The sequence below is a fragment of the Anopheles darlingi genome, chromosome 2 (genome assembly GCF_943734745.1).
Source record: "Anopheles darlingi chromosome 2, idAnoDarlMG_H_01, whole genome shotgun sequence".
NCBI lineage: Eukaryota > Metazoa > Arthropoda > Insecta > Diptera > Culicidae > Anopheles > Anopheles darlingi.
This window is the reverse complement of record NC_064874.1, coordinates 78,735,192-78,754,491: the sequence shown is the minus strand read 5'-3', so window position 1 is coordinate 78,754,491 and position 19,300 is coordinate 78,735,192. Positions and strand designations below refer to the sequence as shown.

General features: G+C 50.4%; 1 protein-coding gene across 3 annotated transcripts in view; it reads left to right on the top strand.

Moving 5' to 3' along the window:
* Positions 1 to 2,769: 2,769 nt before the first annotated feature.
* Positions 2,770 to 19,300, top strand: part of LOC125960110 (aquaporin AQPAn.G) — a 35,014-nt gene continuing 18,483 nt past the window's right edge. For 2 of the 3 annotated variants that reach the window (XM_049693308.1, XM_049693310.1), the window contains exon 1: positions 19,088 to 19,228. In XM_049693308.1, the coding sequence (XP_049549265.1) occupies positions 19,192 to 19,228 (37 nt within the window). In that variant the 5' untranslated portion in view covers positions 19,088 to 19,191. Of the gene's footprint in view, positions 3,023 to 5,707; positions 6,035 to 19,087; positions 19,229 to 19,300 lie in introns of those variants that run through there. The other variant, XM_049693309.1, reaches the window with a different exon arrangement.

The following is a 19,300-nucleotide window of genomic DNA, read 5'->3' as shown; positions in this document are numbered from 1 at the left end:
AGCTGTAAATTATACGATCGCATCATTCACCCCACTGCATAGCACTGTGGTCACGCGGGCAAACGGATTGTCGGATTGGCTTTGACACCGCCCAAACCGCTACCACCATCGTCGTCGTCGTCGTCGTCGTCGTCGGCGTCGTCATCGTCCGCGTCGTCTCTGTAAATATATTTTTATGTCAGCTTGAACGAGAGCAATAAATGAGCAGGAATGTTGGTGTGGCGGGTAGAGAATCTGTAGAATTTATGGTGTTTGTGTATTACACTGTAGCTGATAGAAATCGTAAACGTAAATTATAAGAAATCGTTCGCAAGTGGCGCTAATGTTGCAACTTCTAATTGTTTTTGTGAGCAGGCTTTCATGTTGCCATCGTAATAAGGTAGTGCCTTATTCAAAAGCTAATTATTTCGGTTGATTAAGTGTTTTCATTGACATCCTTTTGCATTATGGAAAGTACAGGGAATGAAGGTTCTAATCATCCGGATAACTTCCTTGCACAAGTTTCTTCCTCACGATGTGAATGCGAAGGACTAAGATGTATTTTAACGATCGAAGGTCCATTATTGACACCTTGATGCAGTCAATCGCATCGATACGTTCGACCAATATAAGCAGCTAATTAAACACTTTTCAAACACCATACACGAACATACGAACGGTTTGCATATTGCGGAGCGCGAATGCAAATCTGAAGAACAACGCCAGTTGCCAATGAAGGTGTTGGCCGCTGGGGCGATATACCAGGACGAGGAAGATGTCCGACGCCAAAAACAAAAAAGAAAAACAAAAGATAATGTACCGGTATGTCCATCGGAGTGCGTTCCGTTTTCGCGGAGAGTGAGTGTTGTGCGCGCTGTGTTTCATCCATAATTAATTGCCCGCGGATGAGAAGCGTGGCGAGCAGTTTGCTCGCCGCGGCAGAGTTCGTTACGGCTCGTTGTGGAGTTCATGATCGAGGCTGCTCACCGAACCGTTGTCACCGCGGTGAGGTCGGGTGCAACGTGACGATACGCCGGGATGTGACTGAATTATTAATTACGGCTTCTGACATCCTGCCTGCGCCGCCCGACGTGCCGATGCATCTTCTGTAGCAGTGAGATGATGATGCCGACGGTGACATCGCCACTTACGTGATAACCTGGGGTGTCTGGGACCCGGGCGGGTAGGAGAAACAGGTGCCAGGTACCGGTTGCAGGTACGAGACGAGATGCATCTTACTCAAGGTCAATGCCATATATTTAAAAGAGTTGAAATCGTCAACATCGTTTCATTATTCATATTATCATTCGTAATAATGTACTCCATCAATCGACGAGTGATGTGATAAGAATACTTGATGCCTACAAAACAATCAGACATTTAAAGGGACAATAAAAAGCACTGTCCGAGAACATTCTAATCCAATCCAATTTCCAAAAACTCGCTTCAACCCTTCAAATGTCACCAACGAGACCATAAACATTCGATGGCGATATCGTCCTGATGCCGGGTAATCAGGATGAGCGAGACGACGACGTTCTAATTTTTCGGATGGACTGTTAACGGCCGCCAGGCGTGTCTAATGGGATTCCATTTGCCAAATGAATCCAGTAGGGCACACCTACGAAATGGCTGCACATGCGTCAGCAATTCGGTTTGGCTGCTCGAGGGCGCCACTACCCCCCAGAATGCCAACATTTACCCCCAGAACGACCTTTCACGGCGCGACATCTTTCTTGGTCACAAACGGTACCTAAGAAGTTGGGAATTTAACTTGACATATTGAAGAAGTCAGTTACACCTTTTAATCTACTTAATGTAAAACAATACTCGACTAAAGGGTGACTCCTTGGGACCGGCCACAATTGGGTTTCCTACTCCAAACGCTGATTGTTAATTTACTCACGTACCATGCATGCATTGGCGCCCAGGCTGACCATAGGTCAGTTTTCGAAACAGCGGTGCGTGGGACGGAATTTCAAGTAATTGGAATCGACGTGCATCATATCTATGTGGGTAAACAGGGAGTCCATTTCCTGAACTTAGCGAAGAAGGATTCCTTATCAAACACTTTGCAAACGTGCGGCATCGTCGATCCGTGGGTACAGCAGAACTCGTACGCGATCGGAACCACTTCCGTCATTACAGATTGGTTGATTGATGGACGGTTTGTGATCGATAGATGTGTCCAGTAGTGATGGAGAGTTCAAAAACTGGAGGAAGAACAAAACATATCGCAAAATCTAGTCACAACCCCGTCGTGGCCTAATTGATGGCCATGGTTTTACCCACTAGTAACGCTAATTAGATGTGCTACCGATGGTTCCGAGAAACTGTGGCAGGACACATTGACAGGATCTGTTAAGATAGCGTGCAGAAAGATAAGATATCGAGGGACTTGGCTGTGTTGAAGGTGTTACTTAACATCAAAAAGACAAAGACCCCTCCTCATCGTTCTAATCATTATCAAGCGGATCTGATAGTCAGTGCGCTTTACACGCACGGTTCCAAAAATAGTTCCCTTCTAGAGAATACTATCCAACAACCGAAAATCTGTGCCGCAAGTGCTCGAAACAGTGCGTGTCGTGAATAAAAGCGCGGGATGGCATTCACGCAGTCTACTCTGATGCCAGCACACGAACACTAAATCCACTAGATTCGAGCAGCCCCGGCGCGATCCGAATGCAGCGTGTTCGCGGAGCTTCGAGTCGACGACGCGTGCTGCTGCTGCTGCTGCTGCTGAAACGGTCCGCGTACCTGCTGGGTATATTTACTTTCGCGCGCTCCACGCGCCACGCTCATTTAAACGTTGTCCGTTGCACAGGTGGCACAGCAGTCCCCCGCGTGGTGCGGCCAGTTTCACTTCGTCAAATCTTGTTTCCCGCTCGCTTCGTGCGATCCGCATATTCGTGATTCGTGAGTTGTGTTTTCGTCGTTTTGTGTGTTGTTTGTCCTGCCAGACCACAAGCCCTGCCCTGTTCGTTCGATTTCGACGTCGAACAATCCAGGACGCGCGCGTGTTTCCGTTGGGGCCGCAATACAGGTTTGTTAAATTTGCGGGGAAAAGCTAGCCGCATTACTAGCACGTAGACCAGTGATACGATCGTCGCCTGACCGCGTGGATATGCCGCCTGCTGATAAGATGATTGTCACTCGGTGGTAGAGAAACACAAAAAAGGAAGAAAAAAAAATAGAACACAAATCAAATCATATCGAACTGCTGCAACATTCCAACCGAACTGTCTCCGGATTCAGCTGTTGATTGGCTGTCGACCGTCAGTGACATAAGATAGTGTGTTATTGTTTGTGGGATCCGGCAATTCTATTCGTTTTTTTTTGCTTCGCTTTCGCTCTGTTCTTGAGACATAATGAAGATTTACACGGGCTGATAGGCGTTACTCTTATCAGCGATGCGCTAACGGTGTGGCGTTTGTCGAGTGGTTCATGGCTGGCGGGAGGCTAGATTGCAATCACGAGTGTGGCGAGAATTGCCTGGGATTTATCAGAGCAGTACGCAGTTCCAATGCAAGTGGTTGATCGCTCTAGATTGAACAAGTGGGATGTGCGCGAGTTAAGTAATATGGAACGATCAACATCTTGCGGCAATTATTGTTCCTTTTGTTCAGTGAAGTGAATCCAATTTGGAGAATGTTTGAAAATTTCAACATAAAGTGTATTGAAGAATTTTCAACTGAACATTAGATACACTAGTATCTTTAGAGTTAAGTTGAAAATTAGCAAACATATTTCGAGTACATTTCGGTTCTTTTTCCTCTTCTGTTTTCGTGTTTCTCGAACTTAATTATCATTCATAATAGTCCTTCTAAATGTATGCATTTCACACATTATCAATTTTGAATGACTGAGGGCACACTCGACGCTAGCATTGTTAGATAATACTTTTTTCTGTTAGTAGAACCAAACGCGAAATGATGATTTAAAGCGTGCCAAAGCAAACATACCAATTTGAGAATGGAAAGCCAGGAAATCGAATCCTCACTCATCCCCCACTCTGCCAGCTTCGCGTGTCTCTAAATCAACCGCCACGGAAAACCACCGTGAACCTGACAGCTCTCGGTTGTACTTCCAATTAGCATATCCTGTCACGGGATCCGTTTTTTGTCGCTTCAACCCCAACGGCCAACTGGCGGCAAAAATGTTTGAATCCTTCTGGATGAGTGCAGCAACCGCCTCAACGGACCAACATTGGCCGCGAACGTACGACTTCCGGCGGTGCAATACCGTACCGACCTCGCGGATCATAGTGTTGGGCGGAACAAATGGGAATGCTTTCCGGTCGGATCCGGTCGGTTGATATTTACGATAGTGGCTCAATCCGGAGCGAAGGCCGGCAAGCCTCGGTTAGCCCCTTTGCACAGGACCTGGCTTGTCCACACTATGGACTTTCGTGCCTCGTTGTTTGGAGCCAAGTTATGACGAAGAAAGGGGATGCGAAACTTACGATTAACTGCATCGTCAGTGAGGGCCATCGTTGCTGATGCACCCGGAGTAGCTAGGAGTAGGTCACTAGGAGCACCGGTTGTAATGTTTAGTGTTGGTGCATCAACCATATTATTCGCACGGTACTCGGTTGTTGGTACTCGATCACGGTGTGAACACCGCCATGAAAGGTGACTGCGGTGGACGATAAATTCTTGGCGCACCTTGAAGTGTACAGGAAGTGTGCACTTCCCCCTTTCGGGCTTGTTTTTGTATTCGTGCAGTGAGCTCTCGCTGCTGCCGAGCAGGTGAAAATGGAAATTGGCCGATGAAGATAAAAATAGCTTGACCTGAACCGTTGGCGTTATCCTTTGCCAGACCGAGCGAACAGTCCGGCATGATTTGAGAGTTTCTGTGCGATTCCCTGCCAACCCTGCGTTTCACTAAAACTGTGTCGACTTATGAATAGTTGCAGCCCAACCAGGAACCATCATTATTAGAAACAAAACCAGAAGTTGAAATCATATTCTTCAAAATTAGATCACCACGAACGTGTGTGTGTCACCGTGCCCATTTGGTCTTCCCATTCGTTTGACCACATGCCAATGGTAGTAAATGGACCGCGAATCTCCCTGCCTGAGAGCGGAAATGTACCGTTTGGCGAAGATCGTGCGGCGAGGTACCACCGGTGCTGGCACATCCATCGCCGTTCAGGTTTACCTCGAGCGCACATGATCATGATCTTGAGGTAAATTCAATTTACAGCATGTTTCGTTGGTCTTCAAAGTCAAGTTTGCCACCAACGGCCTCGTACGGTACCGTGGCTATGATGCCCTAGTGGGAAGCGGTAAGCAGAGTGCTGTTGTTGCTACCACGCAAAACTGGATGGCATAGACCGGTTCGGGATACATCTTGAAAACCGTATGGCTCTCGCAATGGCACACAATTCACACACGAACGCGATTGCTGATAACGGAGTGCGAATAAAGGATATAAAAGCCGCATAATTCTATCAGCAAATTGGTGGCTTTTCCGGGCGTCGGCGAAAAAGGTTTCGAAGCATTACTCACCTCTAATTGCTACAATTACCATCGGAAATACATTTCCCGTTTGACCGTTCTTTGTTCTGGAATTAGAAAGCTCCCCGACTCAACTCCCATCCTGTTGGATTTGTTGCTTTCTTTTGGGCCAAAAAGCGCGCGCGCTCGATTCGCAAGTTTCTGCTATTCCCGCACCAAGCATAACGGGTGGCAATTCATCTTTCTCCTTCCTCTTCTTTTCTTCACAGCTCAGCCGATCGATCGTGTGTGAAGCCAAACCAAGCGATTCGAACCGTTCGAACGCAATAAGTTGACCCTAAAGAGGCCAGTGCAAGATCTACGATCTACGAGGCTTTGGAAGTTTCTTGTGTGTCGCTTCCTCGCAGCAAGCAAGTGAAGCATAGGGCGGTGCGGTGCGCTCGAGCGTGAAGCCACCCAGCAGCAGTTACCGATTAAGTTGTTCACGGCTGATTGGAGCTGATAATCGTCTGGAGCGGTATCCGAGGGAGAAAGCAGTTAAACGTACAGCAGCAGCAGCATCTTCCAGCAACCAGCAACAATGACTGAAAGCGCAGGTGAGTTCGATTGATCGATCCGGTTCTGTTATTCCCAGTGTTTTTTTTCTATTCTATTTTATGCGTCTCGAGCGAGCGCACTGATTGATTTGGCTTGCGTAGAGGCGTTTGGCTTCCTGTAAACAACTCATGCACGGCTCGGTCAACATCGAGCGAAAAGCCAATGCGTAGCGGCCGCACGAGATGGAGTAAACAATATTTTTTGTCACTGTGTTGCTTGATCTGGAGGTAAATAAACTGATAAAACAAACTCTGCCGCTACCTGGTGGACTCGCCCCCTGAAAAAAAAGGGGATCAAGAGATCTATAGGGTTGGAGTGGTATGCTGACGGATTTTCGATACGACTCAACCGGCGACCTTCACGATCAAGACACGGCTATGATCAGTGATCGGCACGCACATCCTCTTTCTAAGTGTACAGACTTGCGTGATGGATGTAGAGCAAACATTCATCTGTTGACGAGCGGCTCAGTTTGAATCACAGCAAATGGATCATTCCCGCATGCCAGCAGTGTAGCTGGTACGATCTCTCTTCCAATTGACACAGTTCTCACAGTGATACGTCCGCTGTCGACTGTCAACCGTGCGCATGAAGGTACGCCACTTGGTGTGTCACCTCGGAATCGCTCACATGGCGTGTGTTCAAAAGGTCGCCTTAGGTTCACCAGCATCGATTCCATTCGCCCAAGTGACATTTGAGAGGATAGAATGGCGTGCGCGTCTTAAGTGCCTTCGATCATCTCGGTGCAGATGACGATTATTCTTTCGTAGAATCATCAGGAACAGCTCATCCGTCTGCTGGTAATTTCCGATCTATCATATCCCGTCTTGAGCCTTCGTTGTATCTTTTAGTCTTTTTTCATCTCATGGTCAAGGGCTCTTTATACTTCCGCTCTCAGTCGTTTATGTTGGCTACGGTCGACGTAATACACCAATTGAACAAACGCTGTCCCTTTCGGTTTTGCATTCTCACCAGTACGCAAGATTTTACAAAAACTTCTCTTCCGACCGCAAGAATCAAGGATAGATCACGCCTTTCACGCCATCAGCGGACCAAAACCATTCATTCGGTTGACATTTGCTGGGTTGGGCTGTGCCGGAGCCCGCCGGGGGGGGGGGGGAAAAAGGGTTCGTGAAATGGTTTGATCAAACCGCAAAACGGTGCCGCGTCAGGTGCTGAGCTGACCTTTGCCATGACACCGCGAAGACAGGTTCTAGTCGCGCGGCTTACCTATGCTAACCCGGTCTGAGAAGTACGAACTTCAAATGGGCTCGTTGTACCTCGCAGTAGTGAGTGCCACTAGGTGCTTCCATGCTCGCCTCGGATCGAATCGATCAGAATGTTCAATGTCAAGAGCCATTAATTGTTTTTCTTTTTTTAGTCCGTGTGTGTATGTTGGTCCAGGGCCCACCCTGCCTTGACCTTCCCCAAATTTCGGTGCGCACAGCGCGGCATTGCTGTGTGTACGCTGCTGCTGCTGCTGCTGCTGCTGCTCCCAGTGCAGCTACACCCAAGCAGAGCGAACAGTGATTGCGGTGCGGACCCAAAAGCAAAAGCAAAAAAGGAACATAAAAGAGGCATTAAGTAGACCGCGGTGTAGCCAAGGAGACGCAAGGATTAAAGCCACACTGACCCACTCTAGTCACGAGATATACTCACACAAATGCCCCCCCCCCCTCACCTCCCCTTCCTTCAACCAACCCCACTGGACGCTCAATTTGAATTTCCGATTTCGTGGGAAAGTTCTTTTGGGTTTATCGGCCCGCGGGGCATACGCGACATCGCGCGGCCGAGGTGCTGCGTCCAAACGTTGTGCGGCACCACGATGGCTCCGAGCACGTGCTTCGTTCGCGCTCGTAGTATGCTAATCTCTACCCCACCAAAAAGGAAGGGAAAGGGAATAAAATAAACAGAAAATCATAATGAAATGATGGCTGCAAAAACGTTTGGCCCCTTCGGTGGCCTGTGGCCTGGTGGCCGAATGCGGTTGCTAAGCTGCTATGGTAATTCAAGCGCAAGGTTGAGGTTTGTTGTATCTTCAGAAACCGAAGGAATCCGGACGGACCGTCCGGGAGAGCGCGCGTAAATGCAAATGAAGATGGTTTGCTCCGGAGCAAACCGCTGGCCACCGACTTTGCTGTTTGGTGGAGTATGTTCAAGTAACAAAACCGATGCGATTGACCGACCAATCTAAGCTCTAGGTCGCACAACTACTGATGCAAGGTCGCCGATGCCGTGAATTGTTCGAAGGTTCGGATCGTATGGATGCTGATCTGGGATAATGTCAATAGATCCGATCCGATCGATTCCGGTGGTCCTCGCGATGTTCCGCACATTTTTTTCCGTCGAGCTGATGGAAAATGGAAGCGTATCGGCATATGTTTCATCCTTTCCAAAACGATCATGCGGTGCGTGCGAACGTCGCCGGGGCGATTGCACTACATTGGGAGCGTAATTCTTCAAAAACGAACAGAAGAAAAATGCCAATTCTTCGCTATTTAACAATATATATATATATATATATATATATATATATATATATATATATATATACTGGCAGGCAAAAGTGAAAGTAGCACAAGGTTACGTGCTAACGAACCTGCCAGGTTGCCCGGCTGCCGGAGTAGTAATTGGCAAGTGACTCGCGATTTACAGTACCAATTTTTTTGTACACTTTTTCCTGAACAGCAGTTTATATCTAAAACGAACAACACAGAAAAAAAAACCGCTCAACAGCATGGAATTACCTTCTCCAAAACTAGTGCTCCGATGTGAGGGTATTGTTCTGATTCGTGAACTCGTTATGCAAAAGCCGAAAAACAAAAGCAAAAAAAAAACGCAACCAAATCTGAAATACTCGACAGCTCATTTTGTTACGGCGTGCGACATCACTCTTACGGGCACGATCCTTTAGTCATCCGTCAACCGTTTAATGGGTTTTCTTCTTCGCTGTTTTTTTTTTTGTTGCCAACATCCAAAACACTTCACATTCATTCCGTTTGCAACATGATCCTCGTCATGATTGACGTCATTTGGCATCATTTGCATACCATCAAATCGGGTCTTCGAACGCCGATATTAGGATTTTCACGCGTTTTTTTTTATGTTCGAACATAAAACGGAATTGATCAAGACACCCACGTCGTCAGGTCACGTGTGAATGTGTGATCGAAAAGGTCATAGAACCCTGCAGGGGCCTGTGATAATGGCAAAGCGGCTTGCATCATCCGTGGAAGAAAGCTTCAGCTTTCCTTTCTCCATCGCAGAAAAGGCCCGGCCGAGTCGGTGCTCGACGAAAGCTCCCATCACGCGGTCGTAATGAGCAGCTACATTACGTAGAGAACACCATTTAATGACCCCGTAACTAAGCTGGATGTCGCTTGCCAGGCCAGACACCCCTCATTATTCTCACGACTTACCCCCGAGAGGCAGTGGCGCACTTCGATTGACAGTGCTTCAAATACTTTGGTCAATCCCCAACGACCCGCTTTATTCATTCACAAGATAAGAGTCGGACATTAAATGCAATCAAAACCCCCAAGCTACCTCTAGGCCAATAAAATCCCAGGGCTTCGTTAATTTGCTGGTCGAGAGTCTAGTCGTTGCTAATCGATCTGATTCACGTCGCAATCAGATCTTATCGCTCGAACCCCTTCCACGGGGGGAATTGAAATCAGGAGCGGAAGTTGCCGCTCCGCAGAGATAGAGAGGCCAACCCATAAACTGTCGCTTCTGACTTAGCCTAAGGCTTTCTAAGCCGGAAGGAAGATATTAGAGACACGCGAACGTCGATTTCGTCCATTGAAAACACCGATACGATGCTAGAAGCGGCGAAGATGCTACACAATCTCGCGAAGAATAGGCTAGCGGTCCCGCTCGTGGACAGGAGGGGTACAGAAGGTAAGCTGCGGTAAGCGACCTTGACCTACACGTGAGCAAAGCGCGTTCGGCGTGCGGCCGTCGTCGTCGTCGCCGAATATACGAAGACGCACAAAAGAGGGAGGAAAACATAAACAAGTCCTCAGGTCCGTTCGGTGCTGCTGGCACCCGGTTTTTTTTTGCGTCCCCTTCGGTCGAGAGGGAGGTAGATCTTCTTCGATTTTTTATTGTTATTTTGCGCGGGGGGAAGCACCAGCCCGTGCCCGCCAGTAGTGACTGAAGCGCATGAAAGGCCGGCGGCTGAACTACTCCAGCAAGCTCATCGGATGACTAAGCGACCGGAGCTTACGGAGTGGCTGGCAGATATACAAATCACTGGAGAGGAGATCGGCACAGTACGAAAAAGGAAGCGTCTTCTCGCGTCGAAGGTGGTCGTTCGCCATCGATCCACCCACGAGTGGCTAGGGGATGATTTCGTTACACTTTTCTCATGTCTTTTTTTTTCGTTTGCGAAACACAAATAAAAAACCGCTTTCGGTGAATCCTCTAGGAGTTGTTGCGTTGCGCGTTGTGCGGCGAGAATAGTGGTCTCGACACTTGGTCTCGGTGTGTGGTTTGCGTCATTTCACCTTTCACCGCACGGAGAACGTGCACGAGCAATGATCGATCGATCTTGAGCAGCTGCGTCGTGCCCCTGATCGCCCATCTCGATATCGCTTGATCTTGACACACACTCCGACGACATCCCTTGCAGTTGGCGTTCGCTCAAGGAAAAAATGATTTCTTGCCATAACGCCTTAATGCAAGGTATGAACAACAAGAACGCATGATCGCTCGGTTCGCATCGTTCGCATCGCCCATCGGAATGGAGTGGTTAATCCCGCCTTTTGGGCAGCATGAAATAAGTTAATCATCGTGTGTGGGGAGGGCAGGTAAGAGAGGTGGCAGCGGGCGAAGGCTTTTGAAATGGAGCCCAAAAATGGACAAAATGACTTTCTTCAAGTGCGGTCCGCACTCCGCCGGTTGTTGCCGGTGACGTCTGCATGCCGTTGCGCGTGCTCGATCATCATCATCATCATCATCATCGTCGTCGTCGTCAGGCCTTCAAGTATTGGGGTGGCGGTTCGGTGCGATGTTGTTTTTGCCAATTCGTCCGCCGCTATGTGCTATGCGCCCCGGAGACCCCGAGAGAGTGTTCGAGTGCTGGTTCTTTTCACCTTCGGCGCCAAGAGGCCTTTCCGCCATTCCGATTTCGATGGACAGACCCAGAGGCTTGTACTTTTGCATTTGCTTGTTTTGGGCAAATAATTGAACCATCCCATTCCATCTCTATCCGCTCGAAAGCCAATCACATCTCATGCACAGTATTACATCACAGAAGCTGTGGCGCAGACGGATGTGTGTCCGTGTGTGTGTGTGTGAATGTGGGTTTTGGTTTTGTTTTTATTGCCATCCAAATGTTTGGATCTGGTGGTGGAGGCACGAACGACACGATGGTCGTTGGCTTTTAATAAGATTATTTCGCACCTAATGATGAGAATGTGAAATGTGTAACACTGACCCGCGCCGGTATCCGTGGCAACGCACGCACGGTGGTTGGCCAATGCGTCCGTCCGTCCGTGGTAAAGTGGCAAATCGATCGTGAAATGCTTTTTACGCTCCGCAACATGGCGCTTCACTTACGCAGCATAGTAACCATTGGTTCGCTGCCCGAGAGTTGAAGGTTGCTGGTGCTCTGTGTTAGTGCTTCTATTATAAAAAAAACGGTGCAATCGATTTCTTCAATCGAAATCGAATTTATACAACGTTTCTACAATACCGATCGCAAGATGGACGGAGAACCTGTTCCAGAGGATGTGCTGGTAATACGTGAGTGCATAAGCTACATTTTATAACAAGTTCTAGCGCCTTCTCCTTCGGGCTATCTGATCTGAGCCGAGGGAAACAATTAACCGGGCACGATGATCCTGCCCTTTTGAAGATGCTCCTGCCATACTACGCCCCCCCTAACCGAGGCTTGCCCTGCTGGCGGCAACAGCATTTACAATTATAATTACGCCACCGCCACCGGTGGCAGTGATAAAGTGTACCGGTTATGCGCCATCCCGGCTGGGCAACGCTGGTGTTACGAGTGAGTGATAGGAGAGGGACCATTAGCAGTCCGTCCAGGGATGAGTACGAGTCTGCGACGGTTAATTAGTGAAAGAGGTGCATTTCAGGTCTCCCTGTTGGTAGCCACTTATCGGGTAGTTCAGTCACCGATCGAACACCACGGGCTCTGGAACCGCCGAACCCCGAACGAAGCATCGCATACGCACCGTGGATGCCCGTGCTCCCAGATGTGGCCACAATTTTTGCCACCAAACACCAAATTGCCGAGTGCGAAACAATGAAATTGCACTTAAACGCGGATTGCACTCGAGCAAACCGCTAATTAGCGGGAGCGAACGCGCGCGCACGTGCACACACACTCAGACAGTCTGATGATGCACAGGTACGTCTCCGGCAGCATCACGCACCTGAACTTGGACCATGGAATCGGCTGGCTGGCCACCCCCGCGACAGGTAGAGCCGTTTCGCGACGCACCTCGCGCGTCGCGATGCGCGATGCGTCCAAAAGGTGCTGGTGTGCAAAAGGTCGTCAACCAGTCCGCGAAGGCAAAGATCTATAATTATTGGCATCGCGCCGGGGTAGGACCGTGGCAGTAGCAGCAGTAGAGCAGCAGGAGAGGAGAGCGTGGGACTAGATGCAGGATCAGGTTTTGCCTCACTTCATTCCATTCCGCACCCTCCCCAACCTAATCTCGTCTACGTCTACCTCCGCGCCTTGGCTACCTTGGTCTATAGCGAGCTGTGCGATCTAGATCATCAGAGGTGTTGGAGGGGGGTCCGTGTGGCCTTGTGTGTTGTTGGCGATATCCTTTTAACGAAAGTCGTCATACGGAGTCACCGTGACTCGACTGGACGGACGATGATGATCATCTCCACGGCGCACGGAGTTGCGGTTGCGGAGTCGGAGTCGGTCACTCGGGCACGAGGTCAGCGATAGAGCAATGGTGATCGATGTCGCCGCCGAGACCCGCAGTAGCTTGCTGCAGATGCGGCATCTTGTTATTATTGTTTCCACCTGACCCGGCTACCACGCCGTACCATCAATCTTACCAGCAATTCACGTGAATCATCTGCATCAGACCGATCGAGACCGACTGCTGATGGGTGCCGATAAATCAGCGCGAACAGCGGCTCCTACCTACTTGCTGAGCACGCCTCATCTCAAACGGGCCGCCATCCCATTTCGTACGTTGCGCCCAGCCACAGTCGGTTGAGGGCTCGCTTCGCTTTCTCGTACGGAAAGTGCGACCGGAATGGGCTACTCTCTATGACGGAGTAGTCGGCAGAGATCTGTTTGGAACCATTGAGGGCTCTCCCTCTATATCGCCATCATGCTAGTGCCAATTGTGGGCCCCGAAAACCGAACCTAGTGGTTAGCCTAGGATGTAAGAGCGGGCCCCGATTGCGTCTTGACCTTGTGTCCGCACCTCTTGCAGCCTGTTAATAATCCGTCAGCTAAAAATGGCGATTGTGTCAAGTGTTGTGGTGCGGCTGCTTCGCTGGGTTGCTCCGAAAACCAAACCGGACCGCTGAATATGCGTAACTCGAGGGTGGAGTGCCCGGCCCCGGGGAGGTAAACACTTCGGACCATCGGACCATCAAACAAGATCACGAACGATAAATCAACAGTGATCCCGCGGTAGGTCCTTCAAACCGCGCACCGGCCTACCGGACGCCTTTCTTCGTGCCCTCGTCCCGTCTGCGCTGCCAATCGCGGTCCAAGCGAGGGGAAAGGGGGCGTGACATTGAGGTGTGCACTGGCAGGATCCTAATTAGCAGCTACGGCAGCTGTTGCTGCACTTTGACAAGCCGGCGCAGTTCGCGATCGATGACGATCGATGAGGATTCGCGATCCGCGTGCCCAGCACCCAGCTCCATCAGCAGCCAGCCATCCGGTTAGCCTTGGCGTGATCGGCAACGATCGGGCTCGGTGATCAGATTGGTGTGCTGGTGGCTGCTGTTTCCAACTTCCGCCGGTAGCCCTCACCGTATTTGGCCTGGCGGGGCGGCCCCTACGGGTGCTATTGCTATTGCTAATTTGGCGTGAAGCTGACTTATCGCACGCTGCTCATCGCGGATTCGGGAGGTCGCCTAAAGCGAAGCGAAAGCAGCACTGGAAGCTGCGTGCTTGCCGGTGTAAATTTGGTGTTGGGCAGTGGCAGGGCAGTGGCAGTGACAGGGCTGGGCAGGGCAAGTGCTGACCGGTTCCGTGAGGCCGCGGACAGACAGACACGCACACAGGAAGCATTAAATGCAGGTTAAACCGTTCAGGTAGTGGACCGTTTGGGGCCACGTAATTAATTAAGTTGCTATCGGCAGATGACGGTGCAAGATCGGATCGGAGCATCCTTCAGCTGCCTCGTAAAACTATCGACACGATCCGGACGTTTCCGTTGCCGATGGTCAGCATGGATGGAGATGCTGCAGCGCGGTCGGTGATGCTGTAAACGGGGTTGCTAATGTCACGCGGATCGAACTCGATTTAGCAAACGCAGAGCACCTTACTCTTCCCCTCTTCAAAATAAAAAAAAATCACTGACACCGTGGTCAAGTCAAGGACCATCAATTATCGCGTCACTAGTCACTAGTAGTGATGTGGTGAGTAGTGATCGTCCGGCGGAACTAGCGAGATGTAATGAGGAAGTGGTTGCATTAGCTTAGTGAATTGGTTAACCCATCGATGGGCTCGCTTCAAGGCTATGCAGAAGGGTTTAAACATTGAAATTTAATTTCTTAGTTACTAGCTGCTAGATCAGGACAGGTGCGACAGGTAGCTGGACAATGTTTCCATTCCATTTTTGATTGAGTTTTTAAGTCATTTAAGCTAGTTTACACCTCTCTAACTACTCTATTAGCACTTGAACTTGGCATGTAACGTGAATTAACGGCCAATCCTCTTAGTTAAAGCTTCATATTTGATTAATAATTATAAACGATCGCGGTCGCTAGCAACTGCAACGATCGTGGCTGCACAGATCCAAAGCAAAGCTTCCCGGCATTAACTATCGCGATAATCAATCATACAAACAGTGGAAGGTTTTGCGGGAGTTACCATAATGCTACCCAGACTTTAGACGCAAATTGCTTACGGTACCCGGGTCGTCGTTGGTCGCTTGCCACTTGATCGTTTCGCGCAAAGCGCCGTTAATGCATTCGTTGTGCATTCCCAGCACAGCGCGGACACGCTGCCCTCTCCGGCTCTGGACAAGACAACACGATCTGTGCGGCCAAACACCACCGGCTAACCAGCAACGCGGGTCCGCGTACCGCGGTACCGAGGCGGTCTCGTCTTGAATGAAGCAATAAACTCAACTGTCACGACACGGAAGATCCACCCGTGCCCCCGGTCCAATCCATGGTCATAGCCCCGTAACCGTGGCCGTGGCAGGCGAGGCGGCAGGTGGTGAACCCCACGTTTCGGTTTCCTCACGCGGCCGTACAACGTCCCCTCCCGCTGGGCTGGATTCCTTGACATTGAATTTGTCGCCAGCGTGCCGATGCTCTTTCCGCTCGTTCCGGTATCACCGGTGGCGGTGGCGTTTGTTTTGTTTGCTTCCATCTCTCTCTCGAGATGGATTGATAAGTTCACGTTACACCTTTTTGGGATGTAAATGTAAGAGTGTTTAAGATATTTTAAACTCTGCAATAGCATTAGATGAATTTGTGGGATTAAATAGTTACAATATAAGTCGTCGGACACTTCTATTTCAATCCATAAATCCCACCTTGATGGTACTACACAGTACTTAAGTCCGTTTAGTACAGTTTATTCGCTTAATACTGAATCGAAAAGCTCATTTTTATAACATTGTTGCTCCACAACCTTATCGTCTCGCTTTGTCTGAGCTGCAAACAAACTCTGGTTCACCCCTGGCTGCCTATTGACGACGACGACCTCAACGGCAATACGCGACCACCGCACGCCACGCCAAGATACTATTACGCTAATTTGTGCCAGCCTTTGTGCGAACAGGTTGTTAGTTCCCGGGGAGGGGGCACGGCCTATTGGCCCCGGGGGCCTTCTTCCTCCCCCCACACACCAGGGGTACGCGCGCTTTTAAGAGAAAAGACAAGATTGCCGTTACTGGGTTTGTTGATATTCCCGGCACCCCGGGGGAGGTTTCGCGTCATCGCGATGCGAGCGAATTGATTTGCGGCATGCGATATTGTTTTACAAACCAACCTCCTCCCGTGGCGCAAGCCAGCAGACCACGCGGACGGCATGCTGCTTCCCGTAATGCCAAAGCTGCATGCAGGCGCCATTGTGTGCCCCCGAAGACATTTCTTTATGTTTCTTTTCATGCTCCAACACCCACTTCGAAAGGTAGCGGAGCGAGATGATGGCGCTAGCGCTGGCGATGGCTGATGATGATGCTGATGATGACGATGCTTGCAGTGAATGCAGCGAGTAAGACAAGTCGCCGTCAATCAGGCAGAGTAGTCTGATCCGTTGGTGGCGCTTGGTGGCTGCTGTTGGCACTTGAAAGCAGCATCCGCAATCCTCTGGCGCACAGGCGTGAGCGTGTGTGTGTGTGTGTGTGGAGCAAATTGGTGCCATTGTGTTTGAGTGCACATAATAGCCAATCTTCCGGCACATCTGCGACCGTACCATAGGCAGGCAATTTCTCTTTTAATTATAACAACACACACATTTATTATGTGCAGGTTCCCGGGTCCGCAATGGCGATGCACCGTCGCCGATGCCGATGCCGATGCTGTGGCGATCCCGTTCCGCATACCTAGCCGCAAATGGCGTGCGTCCTCCTCCAGTGCATTCGCAAGATGCACACGGGAGATGAACGCATCGAGCGATAGAGATGGAGAGAGAGAGCGCGCACCAATTGTGGGTTGCCTTATTGCATTTCGCAGATCGAGAAAGTGGATGAATAATGCAAAGTACAGCCGAACAACACCGAACCACCTTCAACTCGGATCGGCCTCGGATTTCAATTTTCAATTTCGCCCCCCCGAAATGGCGCGTTTGGCGCGAAAACGATGTCTAGGAACGTGACCTCCGGCAGCATGTCCTTACAAGCCGATCGGTACATCATCGGCGCGCCCTTTCTACAGCCATGACGGTGTGTGTACGGGTCAGCGGTTCGATTTCGAATCCGAGATCGCGATCCGTTGTTCTAGCGTTGCAACAGATCGAGCTGCTGCAGCTGCTACTAACAATTCGATTAACGTTTACTCGGTGCATACTTGTCACTAATTACCGAGAACCAGCGCGCGCGAGAAGGAGGAGAATTGTTGCTTTGTTTGGCTCGATTTGCCCTCGGTCTTATCGGGGATGCGACGCTGAAGTGCCTCATCGTCGGTGACGAGTGCCGATAGTGAAGTGGACTGAATGTACAGCAGCACCGGGGAATGGAAACACGTTCTACACGTCGTTTCCCCTCCCAATGCTACCTTCATCTCAACAACCCCGTATCCGAACCGGTGTCGATAACGGTCGACTGGTCGCGTGTTGTTGCGAGATGTGTTGCTGCTTCTTCAATTGCGAGCATTGCGCCACCCTCTCTAGCACTCTGTGGAGGTGGAGTGGAGTATATGCTCTGAAGCACGCATGTTTGGAAGGCGAGTGGCGGCATCACAAGCACCGCGACCGAGTTCCGCTGTTGTTGTTGTTGACGAGCTTTTTCGGCGGGAATTTCGGAGTTGAAACCGACAGCAGCAGCAGCAGTACCGCGACAGAGGCGATTGATTGTCTTCGGTACGGTTATTACGAAAGCATTCCTCTTGGGGCATAATGGTTCGCGCGGCACGCAATTAGCTCTCCACTAAATGGATGTCACTGTTCTGTTACACGATAACGATCGGGATCGGTGCGTGTTGTGTGTTGTGGGAAAGCTACAACAGCAACAGGAAGTGGCACTCCGTCTGTCCACGCGTCACCGGAATGACAACGATAGGAAAGAGCTTGCTTTTGACCTAAAACATGGCAATGGATACTTCGCGTACCGTACATTCCATATCTTCAACATCGGTCAGGATCAGTGATATCCTCCGGGAATCCCCGGGCAAAGGATCTATCTCTCTCTCTCTCTGTCTGTACCTTTCGTGAAATGCATAATTCCATGCTCGATGTCTCGAGAGTGCGAGGTACATATATAATGTGAGTATTCGCACTTCTCTGCCATCGCGTCAAAGGGGAGTGGCGAGGCCTCACCAACAGCCGTAGCACAGTCGTGGCGTTGATCGTCGCCGATCTCGCCGTGGGGTCTAGGGGGGGGGGGGGGGGGGGGTGCGAAAAAGAGAAGGGAAGTTTGTGATTTGCAACCACCACCCGCTCCACCCCCGCCTCCCCTCCCTCTCCCCTTTCTCATGTGAGCGCGTACGTGCGCCGCACTTGGCACACGATTGTGTTTTGCCTTCTGATGGAGCCCTTGGCTTCGCGGACTGCTGCTGCTGCTGCTGCCAGTCGACAACTTTCCTTCCACCGAAACGGTCCACTGCTAGAGCCGAGCGAGCGAGTGATTCCAAGACGGGCGATCGACCGACCTCCCCAAAAATCGATTAAACCGCAGGCGCACGATTATTGATAGCGAGAGTGAATCCTGTTTAAAGCCACAGCGAGCGGGCACGGAACGGAACGGAACGGAACGGCACGGGAACGTGTTGCGTGTTGGTGGTGTGCCAGGAAGTCATCGCCATTCGTCCAAAAAGAAGTTAATGTTGCATTAAAGTCGCCCAAAAAGCCCGCAAAGTATCGGGCGAACCATTAGAACGATCCTCTGTCGGTGATTTACTATCAGCTCCAATTTATCCGTGACCCCCGTTGGTGACCCCCCACCCTCCCGCGGGAAAGTGGAACCTCGTTAAGCGAGTAGGAATAGAGCGAGCCTCGTTAGGGGTTGCGCGTTCGCGTTGGAAAGTTTGATCGATATCAGTGCCTCGGTGATAGTAGCGATTGCCTCCTGTTCGCGGTGGCAAAGGCTCTGTTTGTTTTTGTGCGTTCCCTGGTACTCCATTCCGCCAGCAGACACCATCGGGGGTGGATCGGCGCTCGGGTTCTGGAAGAGCTTCAAGAGCATCTCCTCGGCGCGTGAAAGTTCCCCGGGAGTGCAGTTCGTGAAGAGAATCCCGTGGCGTGTGTGTGTGTCGCAGTGTGTCCAAAATAACTTCCGCAGTCACGCCGTCAGCAGCATCCAGCGGGGCGATAACGATGATACCGATTCTCGGCCAGTTTGATCTGAAAGAAGGTATAGTGTAGTCTCGGGAGGTGTCGGAACGCACCGTTGGGCACCGGCAGGACCGTAAATGTTCGCGGTGAA